The sequence below is a fragment of the Aythya marila genome (genome assembly GCF_965140915.1).
Source record: "Aythya marila genome assembly, chromosome: 16".
In the NCBI taxonomy this organism is placed as follows: Eukaryota; Metazoa; Chordata; class Aves; order Anseriformes; family Anatidae; genus Aythya; species Aythya marila.
The window spans coordinates 14,864,802-14,888,022 of NC_139057.1; the positions used below are offsets into that span (position 1 = coordinate 14,864,802).

General features: G+C 37.9%; 1 protein-coding gene across 6 annotated transcripts in view; it reads right to left on the minus strand.

The window, feature by feature from the left end:
- Window positions 1-828: 828 nt before the first annotated feature.
- Window positions 829-23,221, minus strand: part of ZMYND8 (zinc finger MYND-type containing 8) — a 62,690-nt gene continuing 40,297 nt past the window's right edge. For 3 of the 6 annotated variants that reach the window (XM_082773418.1, XM_082773415.1, XM_082773417.1), the window contains exons 13-21: window positions 15,956-16,108; window positions 14,635-15,138; window positions 12,067-12,441; window positions 9,827-10,017; window positions 8,850-8,930; window positions 8,188-8,266; window positions 7,507-7,746; window positions 7,181-7,338; window positions 3,252-5,702 (exon numbers count right to left, since the gene is read on the minus strand). In XM_082773418.1, the coding sequence (XP_082629544.1) occupies window positions 5,505-5,702; window positions 7,181-7,338; window positions 7,507-7,746; window positions 8,188-8,266; window positions 8,850-8,930; window positions 9,827-10,017; window positions 12,067-12,441; window positions 14,635-15,138; window positions 15,956-16,108 (1,979 nt within the window). In that variant the 3' untranslated portion in view covers window positions 3,252-5,504. Of the gene's footprint in view, window positions 2,484-3,251; window positions 5,703-6,287; window positions 6,818-7,180; window positions 7,339-7,506; window positions 7,747-8,187; window positions 8,267-8,849; window positions 8,931-9,826; window positions 10,018-12,066; window positions 12,442-14,634; window positions 15,139-15,955; window positions 16,109-23,221 lie in introns of those variants that run through there. The other 3 variants (XM_082773416.1, XM_082773419.1, XM_082773420.1) reach the window with 3 other exon arrangements.

Consider the following 23,221-nt stretch of genomic DNA (forward strand, 5'->3'; position numbering starts at 1 on the left):
TGTCATCTCCTCTGGTATGTCCAAGCCAGAGATGTGTTCTTCCCTCACTTTAGATAAAATCATCAGAAAACTGATGAACTTCATAACATAACCAGCTAAAATGAGGGGAGGACACCAGTCACCAGAACATCTAAGATGATACCTTGATACACTGGCCTGATAACAAGTCCTCACTGGGATTTGGTCACCTATTATCCCATATGAGGAAAGAAAAAAGAAATGCCTATTAAAACAAAAATAAATAATAACGATGATCACTGAAATAGAGGCTTCAGAGATCCCAACATTATTAATCCAACATTCAAACTACATGGGTTAGGCCAAAACATCATTTCAAGCTTGCAAGATTTGTGCTTTTCTTTAAACAGGAGCACTGGGAACATTGTTTGATTTTATAAATGCATGTAACAAAATACCTACAGGAGTAGGAACTTTAAAAGAATAGTCATAGTAAGATTTTACAATTAGCTATTTCAGCTCCCTCTGGTTCTTTTAACAGAGGCACATAGCAGTCTTGCCCTACTTCATGCCCCAGAGGACTACAGCAGGACTTGTCATGGAAGTCCCCACCTCAACTCACAAGCATACCTGACAAGCTATGTGATCAATCCTTTGTGTCCTGCCCCAATGCAACAGATGAATAAATGTTACAAATCAAGCACTGGACCATAGCTGCTATTAAAATGAGTCTTTACATACGTGGACTGTTACTTACAGACTGTCAACACTGCTTTGTTTTTTCTCAAATCTGACAGTCTTGGATTCAAAGGTCCCACATTGCTGAGGCAGAAAATCACAACATAAGCAAAATTAGCTATGATCTGGAGACTGTGCAGAAATGAGCATTCATCCAGACTGAATGAACTGGAAATTCAGGAACACAAAACATTTTTCTAAAACTGTTTAATAAAAAAGTGTGAAGTTTCTTGAAAAATTGGAGAAACCCAAAGCATATCGCGTGTCACCTGTCTTAGTCACAAAGAAACACAATTTTCAAAAAAGATATTTAAGTTTAATACAAATTTTATACAAAGAAAATGTGAAAAAATACTTCCATATGCTAAAAGCAATTATGCTTCACAAATAAGGCCAGCTAGGCTATTTTTGACACAACTGCAATTCACGAATAATTCTGTTCTCGCTTTTTTCTTCTAATACTTTTTTCCCTCTAATATGGGTACTAGCTGGAGACTGTACAAACCGCATTCTTTTATAAACAATGGGAGAAATCAACATGACTAAAATGTACAACAGAATGTACTGGAATGATATCATACAATTAATTTTCTCATATACATACATCACCTTTGCTTTGTTCAATGCTTTTGTTTTACACAACATACAAAATGGTACTACAGTATAAGTGTAACAGACAGCATTTTCATGGGTTACTTTCTCTCATACTGTACTGTTTCATGCTTACATAAAAACATAAATTCCATCATATAAATAATACATGCTCTGGCCCAGCATCAAAAGTCCTTTGCCCATGTTTCCTGATCCATGTTTTTCTCCACATCTAGCTCTTGTTCCATTTGAAAACTTTTCGAAGTCCTTTTTAGAGGATTAAAAAGGAAGAAGAAGAAGAAGAAGAGGAAGAAGAAGAAGAAGAGGAAGAAGAAAATAAAACTGAACTGTGAAGCACAGGAAAGCCAAAACCAAAACCCTTTCTCATCTTTGATATTAGTTATAAGAAATAATGCTACCAACCAGCTGATATTACACTTTCAAACTTTCCTGATATTAGGCTGAATTTTCAACTTGTCTCTTGTAAACAATTTTAACAGTCTGGTCACTGTAAAAAGCAATGTAAATATGTATTTCAGGTCCACAGATTGGAAATGTCATAATTTGCCTAATACAATTAACAGAAAAAAAGATACCCTTCATCATTTGGTTGCTCAACAAAAAATTCTACAAGAGTTTCAAAGTGCAGAAATTGTTTTCAATCCAAATGCAAATCAAGTTGCTCAGATTCTCCTGATTACGTTATTTGATGCATAACTGTGAATTTCTGAGACCAGTTTTCAGTGTTAGCTTGTGATAAGGCTATTTTAAACCTTTCTTTTTCCAACTTCAAACACTCTTTATAAGTTAAAGTCAATACAAATATAAAAATGAGATGGTACTCTAACTTTAATGACATCCACAAATTGTACATTATTTACAAAAGAAGCATAGATTTAACACAGATCTTACCTGTCCTCAGCTTTTCTAAGCCAGCGCTAATGCTTTACATTAATGTAGTGTAGTTAATGCTTTGTACACATATACAAAGCTAAAGTCTGAACCTTTGAGGTTAATCCAAAGAACTGTGTTTATTTTTCACATTTCTATTAGATTTATTTTTTCCAACAATTGTATGGACTTCTTGTTAGCAGTTAGACTCTTCGTACTTGGACTGGCATTGTGGTCTGAACATACTGAACTCCAGTTCTCATTGCCACTGTCCCAGCAGAAGGACTTACCACTACAGGAATGGTCTGTGAATTAAAACCAAGAGAAACATATTGTTATGTTAAAGGTCATATAAACATGACCACAGAAATAGAGATTTATTTTCCAGGGAAAATCCAGAACAAGTTCCAATTTTGTGCAAGAATTAAAACCTTTATTACCACAATGTCACCTTATTCCAAGGCAGAAAGTAGTATATTACTTTCCTAGAGCCAAGAGTTTTTTACTGTATTATTATTACTTCATAATTACAGGGACAGTTGTTCTTATAGGTAATGTACTATGCTAGGAGAATTAGGTTTTCAAAGTTACTACGTCCAGTTACATATTTTCCCCAAATTAATACATGGGGAGACGAAAAAGGGCTAAGAAAATCCTTTGTCATTTGAAAAACGTTTTGATGAATCAAACCGGAGTACAAAAATACCCTTGTTTATAAGTATATTCCTGTTACACATTACTTTTTTTTTTTTTTTTTTTTCCCCAAGAGGAACTCCCCCATGCATTCAGTCTACACAAAAGAGAATAAAGAGCATCCATTTGAACAAAAAAAGTACTTAACTTTTACACAAATAGATAACAAAAACATCAGGATTACTGGGAACTGTCTTATACTCCCTGTAAAAATACTAATATAGAATAAATTTTTCACTTCCATCATACAGATCATGATCTATAAATCTTAACAAATGTAGTTTCAGGACATCTCTATGGGTGGTAATTGATTCTACAGATGCAGAGACAAAGGCACAAGAATGTTAAACAATCTCGTAACGGTCACATCACTCTGGAAGATCTGGAAAAGGATTTATTGAATCTTAAGCCTTTATCTTACCTTTCCTACAAAAACGTGAGAAAGTTTAGAAATGTCTGTAACATACAAATTGCAAGTATGTTTTGATACAATTCCAGTGATGGACAACTGGTGATCAAACAAATGCATCCATTTCAGTTCACAATATTTAGTGGAAGAAACAAGTGAGAATCTGAGAAATCTGAAAGGGATGCCCAGGTCTTCCCCTTACTGTTAGTGTCAAGTTCCAGAGAGAACACAGAAGAAGAAATACAAGTTCACTGAAACCCAATGTCTCCCCACATTGTTTTAAGAAATCACATTAGTGTCTTAATGGTATTCACCAAAGATTGTTAATATCCCTACTGAGATGGATTACAGCCTAGAGTGTTTATCAGCTCCTTTGCGACAAAGTCTATGCCTTCCAGAAGCCTACTCATTCCATTCCCTGGAATGCAAAGATGATGAGTTCAAATTTTTACAATATTTAACAGCAGAAAGAATAAAAACCAAAATGAAACCAACTTTCTAAATAAATTCAAGATTTTTGTCATTTTACAGTGATTTCAGATGTGTAAAGAAAGTTCAATGGAAATGGTACCCAGAAGATATACTGGAAGTTGTTCAGAGGGGATAAGTTCCTAGTTGGAAACAAAGTGCAAATTGAACCCTAAAGAAGCCATTGTGTAAGTCACCGTTAGTTGTATAGGCGGGGAAATTAAGGTTGCCACAGTTGTCTTATAAATATACACACTTACACAAATGAAAAAAAAAAAGTTTCAGTTTTTAGAGTGAATGGAATGTGCAAGACTCCTTAAATGTGTTAGGATCATTCCCTGAGAGGTAAATTCTCCACCTCTGCCACCTTTTCACATATGTACATTTTGTATACATATTAAACATGCACTAAGGTTTAAAATTATTTAAATTGCACGTGCAATTGTTAGAATACAGAGGTGTCTGTAGCTGTGCAAGACTAATGCATATACGTGTACAAAGTTTTAAACATGCAGAAATAAAGGTTGAAACCTTCAGATGTTCCACTTATGCTTTACATAAGTCAATACACTTTGTTTTACAGAAAACTGATGAAGGTAACTGCCATTTTCTGAATATTACACGAAACCACTTTATGATCTTAGAACCTCTCAGCTATTCACAAAAGAACCTAACTTCACTGATGTTTCGCGTTTGACTTTAACGCACACAAAACCTTGTTATGGGAATTCAGTCCAAGTAACTTCATGCCAATCCTGCAAAGGTGCACAGTGCTCTCAGTTGAGATGAAATGAGTTGAGTAAAAATGCTTAGGAATGTGACAAGTCATGACAGCCACTATAAGCGATACATTTTTTGTGTGGAGCATGATGGCTATGAAACACGTGTATGTGTGGAGGTGCATATATTCCAACGCACACGTGTGGTATGCTGCAGCTGGAGGGGGAAGGTGCATGCATGTCTGTGTGTACACAGAGAGAGAGAAAGACAGAATAACTTAGCAAACCAGGCGTCACAGTCACAGGATGAAAATGAATTTAAATTATCTAACTTCAGGCAGAAAATGAACTGAAGTTACCCAAACATGGGCTTCTCTGCTGAACCCCCACTGAGACAAGGCATGCAGTTCAGTTACCAGTGCAGTATCAGCATTTCTCTTTTGGTAAGAATGTCAGCTCAGCTGCCGTGCTGACTCTGAAGTGAACACCGCAGAACACCACAAGTTGAAAGAATGTGATAGTATGGTGTGCAAAATCCCAAAAAAGCAAACTCACTTCTGTCCCATCTCCGGTGACTGATACTAGGGTATTCAAGTGTCCTTGGTAAAGTTTTCAGTGGAAAAAAACAGGTCTGAACACAATGCTATTTCTCATAATTTCATAACGCTAATGTGCAATACTGCATGGGAGATACACTACTGCTGAATGCATATTTTTTTTCCAGAGTTACTGAGATGTCACAGGAATATCAAGCATAGCTCAGAATTCATTAAATCTCTTTAGGATGCCATAGACAAAAAGATATTTTAAATGAATTCTCTATATTTACATTGATGTTGTTTTCAAGTATATACATGAAACGGACAAATAACTAACACAATAAGGAAAAATTGAAGTCTGACTGTCCTCAGTGCCTTAGCTGTTCTTATTGAGAGCTTCTCAACCTTTGTAATAATCAATGGATGAAATGATAGGGTGGAATGTTGCACAGCAAAATAGGACATTTTGCACTGCAAGTTGAGACTACACCAGTGAATTCATATCTTGATAGAACAGTGTACGGAGACAACCCCCCAAAAATACTGAGCAATTTTAATGCCAGGAACAGTACTACTGCAGACTTTAAATGATGATATTGTACTTACAATTGTGGGTTGAGTAGTTGGAATATAGGTGGTGGTCTGCGGTACCTGGACCAGTTTTATAGGCTGGTTGCTTGTCACACCTGTTGCTATCTGCAGAGACAGCACAGGTAACCTCAGTAAAAGTCTCAGCTTTTACATAAATTCCACCTAGTCATAATTATTATAATATGAAATTTATGTTGGATGTTTTGTTCGTGTTAAAAATTTGTATCTTAATGAATTCACAGGTTACTTCTTTGTTAATAAAACAAAATTCAAATTATGAACATGATCAATGTATACAGCATGATGTTTCAGGTAGAACACCTATGTGAAAGCAATTCCAGATTAGTATAACTGGAATATTCCCTGGCGAAAGTTTTAGGTAATTGATTTTCTCCCATCCCATATTTCTCCAGTAATACAATGGTTGTGCTGCCACAGACAATACGTACGAACTTCAACTGAGCCAAAGTTCAACTAACTTCCCCAAAGAATTCAGGTGGAACAGCACATCCTTTTTCCCCTCTTTAAATGTTTCCCAAGTTAATCCCTTAGATGACATGTCAAGCCCAAAGATCTAACATCAGACGGTAGTAGCAAAAGTGTCAAGAAATGAACACAGCTCTCTAGTTTACTATGCTTCCCAATTCTAGAGGACTATCTCAGTGAGACATCATGCTGGAATCACAATACTACAAAATTAGTTTGCTTTTAATATTTTAAAATACAACAAGGCTCCTACGGATGTAGGGGATCATGTGTAAGGGTTTGAAGGATCAGCCCCCCCATAAAATTTTTCATTTAATAAATCTTGCAAGGGCAGAAGAAAAACGGTACTGAAATTGCTAATAGTCAAGTCCTACCTATAAAGCAAAATCTTCTCTATAAACATTTTCTATATATGCAATGTTAAGTCCCTTTTATTAGAGCATTTGCTCATCCTTGCCTACTGAATACTATCAGAGTAGATGCTATGGAGGATTTCATAACTGCACACTGCTCCGTTAACTGTAGATCCAGGTGAACTGTTGTATCAGTGTTATGGAACATTGTGGTACCCTAGTGGCAGTCTGTTGTGATAAAGCAAGTTGATTTGAATGCAGGTCTTGAGCTTGGCCTCTGAACCCCCAGGCAAGAAGGGCTTGGAAGTGCTGCAGTCAGTATTGCTTATCAGAAGGCAACTTGTATCGAAAGATCCAGACCAGAAGCTACACTGATGGGTCCTGGAGAGAGAGAGAGAAAGAGGTCCAGTCCCCCTTGGCTGGAAGGATGAGTCAAGCCAACACAAGGTTTTATTGGGAATGAGTGAAGGGGAAAGGGTGTTCCCAGAGGACAGAAGGAGGTATTTTGCCAAGATGAAGGAAAAACAAAAAAACAAACAAAAAACAAAACAAAACAAACAAACAAAAAAAAAACAACAACAACAACCAAACAAACCACAACTCCCTATCTTACTCCCCAAATCATGCTGTTTGAAATACGCAAATGGTTACAAATTCCTGGCTGATCCAGGGAAGCCTTTAGGGGTAGGTTTCAGAGGAATCTTACATACTATTTTAGTTTGAAGTGACCATAATGATACTCACTGTAACACTCTCTTTGCTTTTATCAGATGAAACTTCCTTCTCCTTGGGGGTGCTGGCTGTTTCTGTGGGTGTAGGCTGCACACTTGAACTGGGCTGTGATGTTTTATTTAATGTTTCTGTGCTAATTTCATTATCAGTTTCTTGCTGTGTTGCAGTAGCTAAAGGAAAAGAAGAAAAGAATAGCCACTACTCATGTGTGCCGGTCCATAATCACTCACTCTTCATAGGCACATCTGCACGCATGTAAATGAGGAATACTGAGTCACTGTGTATTACACCCACCCTAACTCCCTCAGCTACAAAGATGCAACCCAGAGTAAGATTACCTGACTGTGTGCAAGATTTCATATGCTCAGGCCAGTGAGCTTGTTGGCAGGGATAGTCGCAGTAGCTAGTATTCCAACAGCAGTAAAAGATGGCCTCTTTCTTGCAGTTGGCACACCACTGCTTCTTCTTAGTTTCATCCACCGCTTGCTGCTTTTCCATTTCCAGCTGCTTCTTCACCTCAGCAATCAAACGATCTCTTTCTTGTTCTAGACTCTGACGCATTTCAGCCATTGTCAGTTCTGATCAAAATACAAAGAAAGATGAATTTTCTGTTCCCACCTCCAACAGCAAGACCCTTCTTGAAAACTTGGAGCAACATTTGCTAGCTTCCTACTTAGTTACTATGAAGTAATCAGCATAAAATATCTCTTGAAGAGGGATTATCCAATGATGCATTAAAAAAAAGCAATTTTTCTGTCCTATCAAAAGCTCTCTGTAGCCTAAATTTGTCTCAGAGGACTGAACACCTGTTATTTACAGGTATGCACAGACAAAAGTACTTTGTGTATGGATTGAAATGGCATCAACTGACATCAACACAGCACATTCCATAAGGTATTCTATCCTTTACAGGGCTAATTTGTAGTATCATATGATGAAGACAATGTATACTTCTGGCATTTAAATTTTCTATTTGGGACAAAAGATAGACACAAGATTTTGAACTGTCACTTTCATACCTAGATTATGCTTCATTTCTGAGAGTTCCTGTTGATGTAACCATTGAAGTTTTTCTATCTCAATCCTCAAACGCCGAATCTAAATATTAAAAAGTTAATACTTAGTAGTAATAAACAGGGTGCAGTGAATACATAACTATTATACAGAAAAACATGCCCATAACAAAGAGCTTGATCATCACTTACATTAAGGCTCCTTTTTATTAACATGAGGAAAGTGTTCTATTTGCTTGCTAGATTTTCTTACCATAAAAAGTGCAGGACTGTTTGAAAACAAAAAGCACTTTTATTAAATTTGGACTCCCATCTAAAATTAGTTGAGTCTCTAATTTCCCTACCAGAATCAAAAATCTGTTCCTCAGTTTTGCTTGTATTTACTGGTGATCTTTCTGCTTATCTTATAGAGCCCAACTGATATTTTTTCTGTGTTTTTCTCTACCACACTAATCATTACTTCTGTAACAGCAAAAAAAATATGATCTCTAGATAGCATTCACATATAATGTATTATAGGAATAGCTATACAGTACTATATGATTATATGATATTTTTATACCATGTGAAATAAAGTTATTTATTTTCACAACTTTCAAAGTTAAATAGAAGCAGTTTTGTTTTGTTTTGTTTGTTTGTTTGTTTTTGTTTTTTAATCTTACACTAACCTCAGCTATTGTACTTCCAGTGGTATTTTTTGAAAGATCATTATAAATTTCAGTCATTGTTCCTTTGATGGCATCCATCATCTGAAAGACAAAAATCAAAAAAAAAGTTGATATACATTTTTAATAGATACCAGCTTACTTTTCATTGTAATTCATTGTAACCACTCTAATATGAAGTTCTATTACTATCAAGGTCACATAGCTGTATATATATATGTTTTCCTGGATCTACTTTTAAAGGACTATTTTAGAAGGTAGAAGACAACATTATTCATCAGGAGTCTGATTTTTTTAATTGTCCTGAATTGGTGAACAGCTTGACCTTCTAATTACCAAGACATTGCTATTGAAGTCAGTTACAAACAAAAAATATAACTGAGTTTGGGAGAAAAGACAAATTAAAAAATTAAGGAAAAAAAAAAAGAAAAAAAAAGAGGAAAAAAAGGCATTTACTGACATTGCTTACCACTGACAATCCTACCAAGACCATATGAAAGTTGACCACATTGAAAGTTGATAGTCAAGATTAATTCTTATGCTTTTGATATTTGTGTTTTAAAACAAAGCTACATTTTTGTGTGTTACTAAATACAGATAACGAAATGTTAACGTTTACTGTAAATATGATGCTATGGGACTATCTACACCTTTACCAAGAACAGGCCAAAACTGAACGCAGTGTAACCAAAAGAAGCAATGGGGAATATGAGAGCCAAAGAGTCTGAAGTACCTGGACAGCTAGAGGATATTGTACAAAGAACTCTGGCTTAGAATGGCAGCATTCAGCCAGTTGCACAATGATGGTTCAGCACTGTCATCAAAGTCTAGCTGTTTCTACCCAGCAGAATGAGTATACAACATATAATAACAATTATTAATTTCACAATAAAGTTTTTATTTCACAGTATAAAAATTTTAGATATTTGAAAGTTCATTTCATGACAAAACTTACAAGAAAATCCTATCCAAGAACTTACTTTGCTAGTATATTTAGCAATATCTGCAGCCACATCAGCTGAAGCTGTTGCAATTGGCAAGTCTGTATTAACTGAGGAAGAAAGTGTATTTGCAGATCCAGAACTTGTAACCATAGAAATCGGTTGAGTACTTGTAACCAAGGTTATGGTTGATGTGGAAGTGCTCTGGGTGATCTCTTTCTGCTGCACAGCTATGGTAAGAAAACGTACATCAGATCATCAATCACAAACGATTATGAAAATGCATAGGCAAACTTTTTCTAATTTTAATGTTCATTAAATATACGCACCTAACCATTTCCAAGATTTGTCTTACTTATACAATGGTGCTATTTAATCAACAGATTATACAGTGCCCAGTCACTGAACTGATACATTATTAACAAGGCTTAAAGGTAACATAGCAAACAACTTCAAATCTTACAAGTTTAGACTGGCCAATGCAAAAGTCTCCCTTAGCATTTCCTAACCTCTCAATTTGCAGAACTCCCAACTAATAGCATATGTATAAGCATAACTTAGTCTTTGACGTTTTCATTTGTCACCGTTTGGAAACATACTAACGAAGTTTTTTTTATTTTTTGTTTTCTAAACAAGGTTTAGTGAGATACTGTTGAAGACGGTCTGTTTCAGTCTCACTTTCTGGTGTTATTTGCATTCTTTTTTTTTTTTTTTTAACTAATGCTACTAATTATCGTTAGTTTTGAGTTGTGATGTCTTTAATATACATACATCCAGCTCAAGCTCAGCCATTGGCTGGGTGCAGAGCAAGGAATGCAACATGAGATTAACTCATTAAAGTAAAGAATTTCTTCAGAGAATTAAACAGGAAGAAAGTCTTGAGTTAACTCAAACAGGAAAAACTTTCTCATCCTTGCTCAATATTTCAAATAATTTTAAAACAGTTGGTAATTCAAAAATAAGAGCAAATACCTTTCACCTTTACATCCCTAATGACTCAACTGCCTTAATTTTTTTAGACAACTCTTTAAGCGATTTACATTATAAAGATGTCTCAGTTGCTGATATCTTCAAAACACAAATTAATGAAATACAATAGTTCTTCAAATTATCCCTAGGCACTATTTTTATGTCATTTCAGTACGTACAAAAAGCTATATATTTGAGAATGTTTTAATGTGATATTTCTAGCATATAATACATAAGACAGAATATAGCTGTGATGCACTCAATAGTATGTTGATAAAACACACTCACGGGCTGAACACTCAAAGTTTAGTCCATGTTATTGAGCTCATACTAAGGCATGACTATAAAAATAAAACACCAAGTTTCCCCTTTATTTCTCTCACTGAATATTTCTGTACCAATTTGTGCAGTCTATAAGCAGAAAAATAACACTTCATCACTTCTTGAATGAGTCACAAAACAGTTTGGGAGCAGGGAAATGTCACTCTGGTAAATGTTTGTATGTGTATGATATGTAAGCCTCTCTTATGTAAGAAATTACTGGCTTGCTGGTAGCATTAGCAGAATGGAGAATATATCTGAATGTATCTAGCACACCTGAAAATAGTTCAGCTGATTAATCTGAAACTACAAATAAAGCTAGATTTGCATAAAGCTGCTGTTCTTTGAACTGAAGTAGTTGAGGTGCTAGCTTACATAACCATGAGCCTACTATTACAGAAACCTCTGGCAAAAGGATGGTAAGAAAACAGTTGTGAAAACACTGTAACATGACAGACTGTTTGCTCAGTGAACTGGCATCAGAGTCCTATTAAGAGTTGATTCTTCCCATCAACAGGGATTTCAAAGACAAATGCAACCTGGGTAATTTCATTGTTAACAAATTACTGTATGAAAAAAAAACCTCTACAAACCAGCTTCTTGACAGATAAAATTGGATCCAGTTTGCAGATACTGAGATAGTGGTGGTGGTAATTGTGCAACTGGAATAGAGTTGATGATTTAATCACGTAATCCAGAAAATAGTTCTGTTTACTCTCTCAAATCTGTGACAGCTAAGAATGGCAAAAATATTTTACAGATACATGCGCAAATGTTTTGTCATTCAAATAAGGAGACATGTCTCTAAATACACACCAGAAAGAGCAGGTATGGTGAGTAAGCTGTTGTATTTTAAAGTCACTTAGAGTAGAACCAGACTTTGAGATTTTGTTTATATGGAAGAATTCCTGGTTAGGCAGCGTTGGACCACTGAGATCACTACTGGGGAATTATGGCACCATGGGCACATTGAGTTAGAAAGTGTATACCTTTAACTGCTTGTCTTGTCTGGTATCTTGTGCCTTGAGAGGACTGAGGTTGCTGTGACTGAGACTGCTGGTTCTGCTGCTGTTGCTGCTGTCTCTGCATCTTCTGCATGTGCCATTTTTGAGAAGATGTCTGAAATTTATTTGAAGAATTCCACACTACTCGCTGCACAGCAGGGGCTGTTTCCTTAGGCAGCAGAGGCCTCTGCTTTTTCACAGGGCTTCCAGTGGCTGCAGATGGAGCACTAACAGTAGAAGTAGTGCTGGTAGTTGCTGTCACACCAGCTGGTGGAGTCTGGGCTGCAGAGCGGGTAAGAACTGGAGTTTCTGGTAGAGGCTGGGTGCTTGCACTGGAAGAAGGTGGAGTTTTACCTACGACTAAACAAACATAAAACTTAATGTCAGCTTTTCACCAGCAAATCTGACCCATAATTTTACAGCTAATTTTTAGAAGAGTCATATGCACCTTCCAGACTACTTTGAATTATTTTCCTCCAAAGGTAATTATAGAATCACCTAGGTTGGAAAAGAACTTCAAGACCACCAAGTCCAACTGTCAACCTGACCTACCAAATTCCATGTCCCTTAGCGCCACATCCAAGTCTCTTAAATACCTCCAGGGATGGGGACTCCACCATGTCCCTGGGCAGCCCATGCCAAAGTCTGACCACCTGGCCCCAAGACCGAGCCCTGGGGGACACCACTGGTGACCAGCCACCAACTGGACTGAACTCCGTTCCCTAGGCCTCTTTGAGCCCATCCACCCAGGCAGTTCTTCATCCAGCAAACTGTTCGCCTCTCCAAGCCCTGAGCAGTCAGTTTTTCCTGGAGAATACTGGGGGAAGCAGTGTCAAAAGCTTTACTAAAATCCAGGTAAACAACATCCACAGCCTTTCCCTCATCTACTGAAAATCATCTTCTCATAGGAGGAGATCAGGTTAGTCAGGCCTTTCATAACCCATTCTGTCTGCTTCTGATCACTCAATTGTCAACATATTGATATTCTACAAGTAAACTCATTTCAGTCTAGTTGAAATTGGTGGCAATTGAGAAGCACCAGCTATTGACAAAAACAAAACAAGAAGTACAGAACCCAGAAAAGCAGCCTGACCTCTCTGGAAGAAAGGTTCGCATTTGTTAGACAGTTTCTGGATTACCATTTAAACCTGTCATCCCAGAGTTCACAGCTGATTGTTCCACATAGCAGATCCTATTCTCTTGCTATGCACCTTGACAGGGAAATGTTAGGATTTATCAAAAAAATCTCTTCACTGGGGTTGCTGGTGAGCTAAATGCATGGATGTTCTTACACACATTTTCTTGGTATAACTGATGTTACTTTAATATGTCCTCTTCTGACAAACAGTAGAAGACAAATAACTTTCAGACAACCAACTCAGCAAACAATTGGTATCTAAAAGCATCTGGTATCTTTTCATGAGTTTCATTGGCAAAGTACAACTGTTTACAGATAGACCTTAAACAGAAGTTCTTAAATAGATACTGTAAAAAATGGTCAAAAGCTGAAATATAATACCCCACTGTTATCTGTGCTTGTCACGTCAAAGAAAAAAAAACAAACAAACAGGAATTCCTTAGCTCCAACAAATAATATGTAAGATAACACTAAACATATGAAATCCTCATTCAATGAGAAGGAATATGAGAAGAAATTATCCACATTTGAAATACGATATTCAGTCAGGACTTATACACAGTCAATGAAACAGGGCAATATATGGTCAGGCTTTGCTCTGTCTATTCAGCTCTCCCTCATCACTGAACCACTGAAGCTGAGAAAATCCTTCCAAATCAAGTAAATAAATATGAATATCACTTTGTGTTGTGCCCAACACAGTTCTGAAATCAGCAAAAATATTACAGTTAACTTCTTTTAAATTTAACTTGTATCTATATAAGAAAAATGGCATCACTTGCTAGACATGAGTTACCAGGTATAGAGTTTGGCTTGAATCAGCAATGGTGTATTAGTTCTCATGATTTACCACTGTCCTCTCTTACTGACAATTTACCATTTGTCGAATAACTCATTTACTGTCCCTCAGCTCACCTGAAACATATTACTTTATTTTCAAAATCCAGTGGCTAGAGGAGTAAGTACCATTCTCCCTCACATGACCAAAACACTAAGAAAACTGACAAACTCACTTTCTTAAAGGTCTAGAGATCCCTTTTACCCCCTGCAAAAGCAAACAGAAGTTTCTATTGCCTTTAAGCATTGATTTTAATGGGACCTTATGAAATTTGTATGTTTGAAAAATTCCACCTACTTCTACAGCTGTGATTTTGGGATGTCTACAGAAATGTAGTTTCAGATGGAACTCATTAACACAGCAAAAAAAAAAATTCTAAATTTGTGGTTTAAATTTATTTAAACCAGAAATTATAATGGTGACTGAAAACCTTCCTTTATAGACATAAAGAATGAAAAATCATTCATAAAAATTGTTTTAGTATGGATATTTTTAGCATCTTAATGCAAAAATAGAGCTAACAGTTCTAACTTCAGCAACAGCCCTACAGTAAAGAAAAAAGAGAATTTCATCCTACCATCTTGTTTAGGAGGAGGTTCTTTAGATTCTTTCTTGTTTTTCCGTCCTTCACGCCCACAATGATCATCTCCGAGATCGATGACAAGTTCACTCTCAGAATCAGAGTCCAGTCCTAGATGCACAGTTGGAGAGTCTGTCTCATCTTTACCTTTCAGTTTTTCTTTTGCAGGATGTTGCAAACTTTTTCCCTTTTCAGAAAATTCTTTTTCAGTGTCGGTAATTGCCTTTTCTTTGACTGGGTCATCTGTTTTCTCCACTTCTGGACTTGTGCTTTTAAGTTCCTCCTTGTCTTCATTCTGTGCTGGGGGCTTAGGTTTTTTTTTCAAGCTCATTGATTCTTTGTCACTCCTTGTACCTTCCTTATCCTCTCCATCTTCTTGATCATTCTTTGATTTCTGATCCTCATCACTATATTCACTGTCACTGGTGTCAGATTTTTCAGAATCTTCAGAGTCACTGTGTTCTACTGCAGTATAAACAGCTTCAGATATTTCATTTATTCCTAATTGTGGGAAGGAAAGTACATTCCATGCTGATATCAGACTGACTGGCATTACCAAAAAAAAAAGTTCCCTCCGTAGAACGAGGAATATAAATACCATTACCCTGTCAGTCCTTAAGCTATAAGCACCTCCCTTAGTTCCCTATCTCAATATCAAAATGTGTAAGAATTACCTTCCACGTATTCCAATTATTTTTATTTGATTCAACAGCCCTCCTTCCACTGTTTTTCCCCCACTACCTACAAGCTGTAGCTTTGCTCGATATTGGGCCAATGCTGACAAATATGAAGAGGAATAATTAGTATCCACAACAAACCACCCTAAAATTAGTAGCACTGTTCACCTGATTAGTTACTTCCGCACATGTCAGCACAATCAGTTTTAGACAGCATAATTTTTGTGAGAAGAATCTGTAATTCTCTAGTGCCTAGAAAATCTTCAATTAACTGCTAGACTATGCTTATATTTTTAACAGCTCCTGTACGACTGGATATAATAATTTGTGCAGCTAACCTAAGTTAGGTATAGTTTTTCAATTTTTCTATTTACAAAGCAAATAGAAAGACTTTAATTCTGCTATACTATCTTCAACAAAATGGTTCACAAACAGATTAAAAGATGAAAGAATGAAAGATTTTTGGCTAAAATATGAAATGTAAGGTCTCGCTATTTTAAGTTAAACTAGTTCAATGTATTCTATTGGTGTTTAAGAGCTCTAACACCCTCTTACTCTTGTGTTAATGCATAAAATATTTAAAGTTTTACTATTTGAAAATGCTTTTTAAACTCCAGAATTTCCTCAAGTGGTATACTCACCAAGTTGTGCTTTACAGCTCTCTATTGTCTTGTCAAGATTAAGCTGGAACCTACTACGTATCTGTCGTTTTGGTGAAATGAGTGGCACAGGGGTGGACTGCTGTTGGACTGACTCACTCAACTCCTTCAGATCCATCTCAGCTTTGCTACGATCTAGAAAAAGAAAAAGGATCAAAGAAAAATATTTTGCAAAAAGAAAAAAGATCGTTATCCACGTACGACAAATTTTACTGAGTAACAACACAACCTGAAACATGTTTCATTTCTTTTATAACTACAGGCTAAACAGTGATTCTAAAATGACTCCACTAAAAATAACGGACTCTTCCTCTCTGATGCTACATATTTCACATGCAAACTGCATGCATAAGTTATACGGATGCTCTTTTCCATCAACATTAAATTATCAAGAAATTATCATTGAGTAAGTTGCCCAACAGCAGCTCTACTAAGCTATTGTTATTTACTGCTATTAGTATATTTTCACAGAGAAAATTACATAATAATTATCCTTGTAGACATGAGTTAGAATTTAAAAGATAAACGTTAAAGATAAACGATAAAGTTGTTACACCAGATACAGTAATAAATTTAATAAGCTATTTTTTTCAATATATGCCAGCAAAATCTTCTCTTGAGCTCTCCAATACAATTAAAGAGAATTTTGACTGAAATATACAGATCTGTCAGCAGAGTAGGGCTAGAACTGTCTTAGCAACTAAGTTTCACATTTTTGCTCCAGTTTTTAAAAAAGGTTACTTCTGTTCCACAGTCCTATTATTTACTCTTTGCTAGCAATGGGGACGCTTCCTTTTGGTGCTCAGAACACCAAACCACTCTGGAATTAGTTGCTTGTCTGGGCAGGAGGAAGAGGAAACAAACAAGGTGGATGGAATGGAGAGAAGAATTAGGTTCTGCCACTTTAGCTCCTTGAATTGGCTCATCGTAGGATTAAGTAAGATCCACAGAGGCCATTGAGAAGACACAAGACAACACTAGCACAACGAGCATTTTTACTTCATTTACAATTTCAATCCACAGAAGTTAAAGATATCACAGTATTCTTATTTTACTTTAAAACAAAACCACAAAAAACCCACTCATCTCCAAGACATTTTTTGGATGAACAATTCATAGAGGAAAGTGAAATAAAGAGCTAAGCCAATGATTCCTCTGCTCTAACGTTCCTCATGAGTTTTAGCTCAACTTTAAGGTACACTTAAGAGCCATCATAGAGTGCCTCAAGCTCTGCAATGCAGGTGTCATAGTTGGGCTGGCCACTCTACCTCCCACTAGGGCTGCAAACAGAATCTGTATTACATGTAGAGCAGGTGCAGAAGGAACCATTCAAGTATTGATGCACTTTTTCTTTTCTGCTTAAATAGCAGTTTCCCATCTCCTCCCAGAGAGAGGCAGCAACTTATGTGCTGCAATCCCACAAGCTAAATATACAGGCTATATATTGGATCACCTTGGATTATTTATTTTTATATATATATATATATATGCATTATAGCATACACAAATTCAGACTAAATAATCTAACGCACAGTCATATTTTCTAGCCCCAGTGAAATGATCCTAAAAGTAATATTGAATTTCACAGTCCTCATGTGGCATTTTCATACTGCAAAAGACCAAACATACCAAAAACTCCATCACTTTTGGTGTAAATTTTGAAAATAACAAAGGCCCTAAATCGTTTAAGTATTTTTGAAAAATTTGCTCCTTGTGTTAGAACTAGGTTTCTCCTTCCTGTGTGTTTATAGACTGATAAAAACTGACCTTTAACTTTCTGTAAGAGATGGTCTTGAAATTAATTTTAATTCAGGAAGATAACTTTCTGCATGATATACAGTATACCAGTTTGTAACTTTGGAAAATATTTCACATAGGAATTACAGTAAATTATTGCAGTGTGAACCAAAGGTAATCTAGTACTGTCTTAAGAATATTTTTTTCTGCCAGCAAGAGAACACAGACTTTTGTTTGGGGCTTCACTGCAGAAATAAAGGCAGACAAAAATCCCCTTATGCCAAAAAACTGGGACAGAAAGTGAATGACAAAAAGCAGACTACTAAAGAAGTTAAGTAAAATCACAATCACAAGTCACAGCTTAATTAAACTCTGGCTTTCCATAATCTACCCCAGAGGGGCTGAAATAAAAATGAGATTTCAGCCTAACTTCCATCTTAACTGATGACAGGTAGCTCTTTGCAAACATACAAATTACAGCTGCATTGATTTTAAGGTTGGAAAGACAAGCTATTTGTAAAAGTTAATTTTTCTGTGATGAAAGAGATACTGTTAATTTTCCGAACCTGCAGTTCAAGATACTTCATCACACTGAAGAGCTTTGAATGGATTTCATCTACAATGACAAAACAAATAAGGCATCTAGCTCTAGTGCTTATTAAAGAAACAGTTGTTGTTTTTTTTCCCTATTGCTATTGTAGACAAGAGCAGAATAACACCCTTCAGTCTCGTATTTTGTTCTTAATTGATGTATGAATCATAGAATCATAGAATCATAGAATATCCTGAGTTGGAAGGGACCCTTAAGGATCATCAAGTCCAACTCTTGACACCGCACAGGTCTACCCAAAAGTTCAGACCATGTGCCTAAGTTCACAGTCCAATCTCTTCTTAAATTCAGACAGGCTCGGTGCAGTGACCACTTCCCTGGGGAGCCTGTTCCAGTGTGCAACCACCCTCTCTGTGAAGAACCCCCTCCTGACGTCCAGCCTAAATTTCCCCTGCCTCAGCTTAACCCCGTTCCCGCGGGTCCTGTCACTAGTGTTAATGGAGAAAAGGTCTCCTGCCTCTTGACAACCCCTTACGAGGAAGTTGTAGACTGTGATGAGGTCTCCCCTCAGCCTCCTCTTCTCCAGGCTGAACAGGCCCAGTGACCTCAGCCGTTCCTCGTACGTCTTCCCCTCAAGGCCTTTCACCATCTTCGTAGCCCTCCTCTGGACACTTTCCAACAGTTTCATGTCCTTTTTATACTGTGGTGCCCAGAACTGCACACAGTACTCGAGGTGAGGCCGCACCAGCGCAGAGTAGAGCGGGACAATCACCTCCCAGCGATGCCGTGCTTGATGCACCCCAGGACACGGTTGGCCCTCCTGGCTGCCAGGGCACACTGCTGGCTCATATTCAACTTGCTGTCTACCACAACCCCCAGATCCCTCTCTTCTAGGCTGCTCTCCAGCGTCTGATCGCCCAGTCTGTACGTGCAGCCAGGGTTTCCCCGTCCCAGGTGCAGGACCCGGCACTTGCTCTTATTGAACTTCATGCGGTTGGTGATCGCCCAGCTCTCCAACCTGTCCAGATCCCTTTCCGCCCTCATTTGAGTCCACAACTCCTCCAAGTTTGGTGTCATCAGCAAACTTGCTCAAAATACCCTCTATTCCTACATCCAGATCGTTTATAAAAATATTGAAAAGTACCGGCCCTAAAATGGAGCCTTGAGGGACCCCACTGGTGACCGCCCGCCAGCCTGACGCAGCCCCATTTACCATAACCCTTTGGGCCCTGCCCGTTAGCCAATTGCTCACCCATCGTATGATGTTTTTATTTAGCTGTATGGTGGACATTTTGTCCAGTAGGATCCTATGGGAAACTGTGTCAAAAGCCTTGCTGAAGTCCAAAAAAATCACATCAGCTGGTTTCCCTTGGTCCACCATACGGGTGATCTTATCATAAAAGGAAATCAGGTTAGTTAGGCCGGACCTACCCTTCACAAACCCATGCTGGCTGGGACCAATGACTGCTTTGTCCCCCAGGTGCGCCTCAATAAGTCCAAGAACCAACTTCTCCATGATTTTACCAGGCACTGACGTGAGACTGACAGGCCTGTAATTGCTAGGGTCTTCTTTCTGACCCTTCCTGAAAATTGGCACAACATTTGCCAGCTTCCAGTCTACCGGGACCTCTCCAAATTCCCAGGATCGTTGAAAAATAATTGAAAGAGGTTCCGCGATGACATCCGCCAGCTCTTTCAGCATCCGGGGATGAATCCCATCCGGACCCATGGACTTGTAGGGATCCAGGTGGAGTAGCAAATCCCGCACACGTTCAGGGTCAGTTGGGAGTTTGTCATCCCCACCGTCCCGGCCCTCCAGCTCAGGGCACCCTGGGTCCCGAAGCCCATCATCGGCATTGAAGACAGAGGCAAAGAAGGCGTTAAGCGTCTCTGCTTTGCCTATGTCATTGTCTGTGAGGAGACCTTCCCTATCAAGGAGCGGCCCTATGTATTCTTTAGTTCTCCTTTTTCCATTTACATATCTAAAAAAACCCTTTTTATTTTCTCTCACAGACACAGCCAGCTTCAACTCTAGCTGTGCTTTGGCCACTCGAACTTTCTCCCTACAAACACGAACAGCATCCCTGTATTCTTTCCATGACGCCTGGCCCTCCTTCCAGTAGCGAAACACTCTCTGTTTCCGCCTAATCTCCATTAGAATGTTCCTGGTCAGCCACGCCGGCCTCCTGCCCCGCCTGCCTGACTTGCGATATTTAGGAATTGCCTGATCTTGTGCTTCTAGGAGGCATCGCTTAAAGAATGACCAGCACTGGTGGACATCGAGGCCTTCAAGAGCAGTTTCCCAGGGGACCTTGCTGACTAGTTCCCTGAGCAGCCTGAAGTCTGCTTTCCCCATATCTAGGGATGAGGTTTTGGTGGCACTTTTCCTTCTGTCACCATAAATTTTGAACTCAACCACTTCATGGTCGCTATGACCGAGGCGGCCATCAATCACCACATCTCCCACCAGACCCTCTCTGTTTTCTAGCAACAGGTCTAGGAGGGCACCTTTCCTAGTTGGCTCCGTTAGCACCTGCACCAAGAAGTTATCATCTAGGTGCTTCATGAACCTCCTGGACCTGCTCGTGTCAGCCGTGTGGCACTCCCAGTTAACGTCCGGCAAGTTGAAGTCCCCCATAAGGACAAGGGGAGTTAATCTCGAGGCCTCTCTTAGTTCTGTAAAGAATAATTTATCGGCGCTATCGTCCTGGCCAGGCGGTCTGTAATAGACTCCCACAACGACATCCCCTTTATTCGTTCGTCCCTTGATCCTTACCCAGAGGCTCTCAACTTTGCCATTGCCAACCTGAAGTTCCACACAGTCCAGCCCCTGCTTCACATACATCGCCACCCCACCACCTCGCCTACCCTGCCTGTCCCTCCTGAAGAGCCTGTAACCATCTATCGCAACAATGAATATGCAGGGGAGACATTATCCCAATACTAAAAGGATGTCCTGTTGCTGAGCTGCTTTCATGGAATGGAACGATATGATACATGTACTATAGCAAAGGAACGCAGAAAACTATTTCCCCTATCAAGCTACAAAAATGCATTGTTGATCAGAGTTTAAGTCCCTAGTAGATTTTGAACTAATTCACACATCCTCCTAAAAAAAGAAATTAACTGGACATATGGTAGACAGCACCTGTGAAAAATACCAACTTTGGAGCTTCACTCTTATTTTGACATTCCCAGAAGCAAATGAAGGAAAGGAGATCTCACTATCACCAGGTAGGTGCGTTGTTATAGGAGGATACTTCACCTCAAACATCAAAACACTATTCTAAAACTCAGTTCTAGTCAACGTTTTCCTTAATTACTATGATGACAGTAGTTCATTCTTAGATGACAGAAATGAAGGCTGCCTTTTTTAGGAAAGGGGCCACAGTTCAAAATGTTTTTAAACTGCAGAGTGTTTCTGAAACAAAGAAGCTGAATTAATAGTTCTAATTGCTGTTAAGCTACAGCTCTTCTGCACTCTGCACTTAAGAAGAGGGGGAGGTGTCAAAGACCCATTCATAAAATGAGGAGTATCTGGCTAAAGAAGAATAGAGGAAAAAAACGACCTGACTGCTGTATAGTAAGTATGACTCAATGTGATGCTACTGGAGAAGCAATACATCATAAGTGTCATTAGAATCTCTTCCTAACACTTCCTGACTTAAAGACTGGTTCTCTGAGTTATGCAAAACATGAATTATAACACATCATTCCATTTGGAGCACTTAAAAATATAAACACACAGGGAAAAAAAAGTGTGCAAACAAGAGGTGGTTCATAGGAAAGAGACAAAATCAATTTAGAAAATATTATGTAAGGGGGAAAATTCCCTTTGGAGAGATGAAACATGAAAAAAATATTAACAGCCTTCCTCCTTAAAGTAGAGAAAGCTGCCTAAAAGGTGATAGCGACCATGGTTCTCCATGGTCAGGAACAAACTAGAATAATGTGCTGTATTTCCAGCAAACATTATTTAGATTGGATATTCACGTGAGGTTGAAAGAGTAATGAAACTATCAAAAAGTTTAACCAGGAATAATGTGGAATTTCCCTCATCAATTTCCAAGGACAGCTTAAATAACTTTGTGTCAGAAATGAAGTATGGGACTTACCTCTTTTCCTTAGTGTAGTTTGGAATCATGATTTTACTGGAGCATTGCCAGCTTACATCTTAGGGTTTTACAGTAAGGTGTTTTGTTTACAGTTAGCTTTCAAGACGTGCAGTTTCCTTTCAGGCATGATAAGGATAGAATTTCAAAAGAAATCAGCACTCACAAAGCTTTTTCATTCACACTGAAAGAATTTGAGTGTTGATTTTTTTTTTTTAATTTTGCCATATATATGTATATAATATGTATATAAATAAAAGAAAAAATTATAGAAAGCTTTGCTCTAGGATTTGATAAATAAAGAGTTACCATCACTATATGGCAGGATATAAATAGAGGAAAAGATGGCCAAAAGGGGAAAGATAGACAAGAGACACTATAATATCTACCCAGCAGAGCCTCTATCTTAATATGGAAGAAGTGTCACATTTCAAACTTATCTAGCCCAGAAGGAGGTCTCACTGAGAAGATCTGTTTTTCCAATTTGTCTCATTAATTCTGAGGTATTAGTACAAAGAAAACAAGTAAGTTTTTCTCATCGCCCATCTGAAAAATATAATTCCTTATTGGGTCAAAGTTTTATTTCATCTTTTCTGACTCTAATACACAAAGACAGGCGTATATATATAAAAACCTGGAATTAACACATTTTTCCAAGCAATCTGTGTATAGTTTGATCATTCACACCTGCACTTTTCGCTTTAGCCAGTCTACCAGGAAGAACTGATGGCTCATTTCCAATATTTGTCTTTCCTTATTGCTGAAATATTGCTGTAGGATGATCACACAGCCCTTAAGCTGGCTGCTTAAGGTACAAGTTTCTGTTTTCTATACTTTCACTTTTGTTTT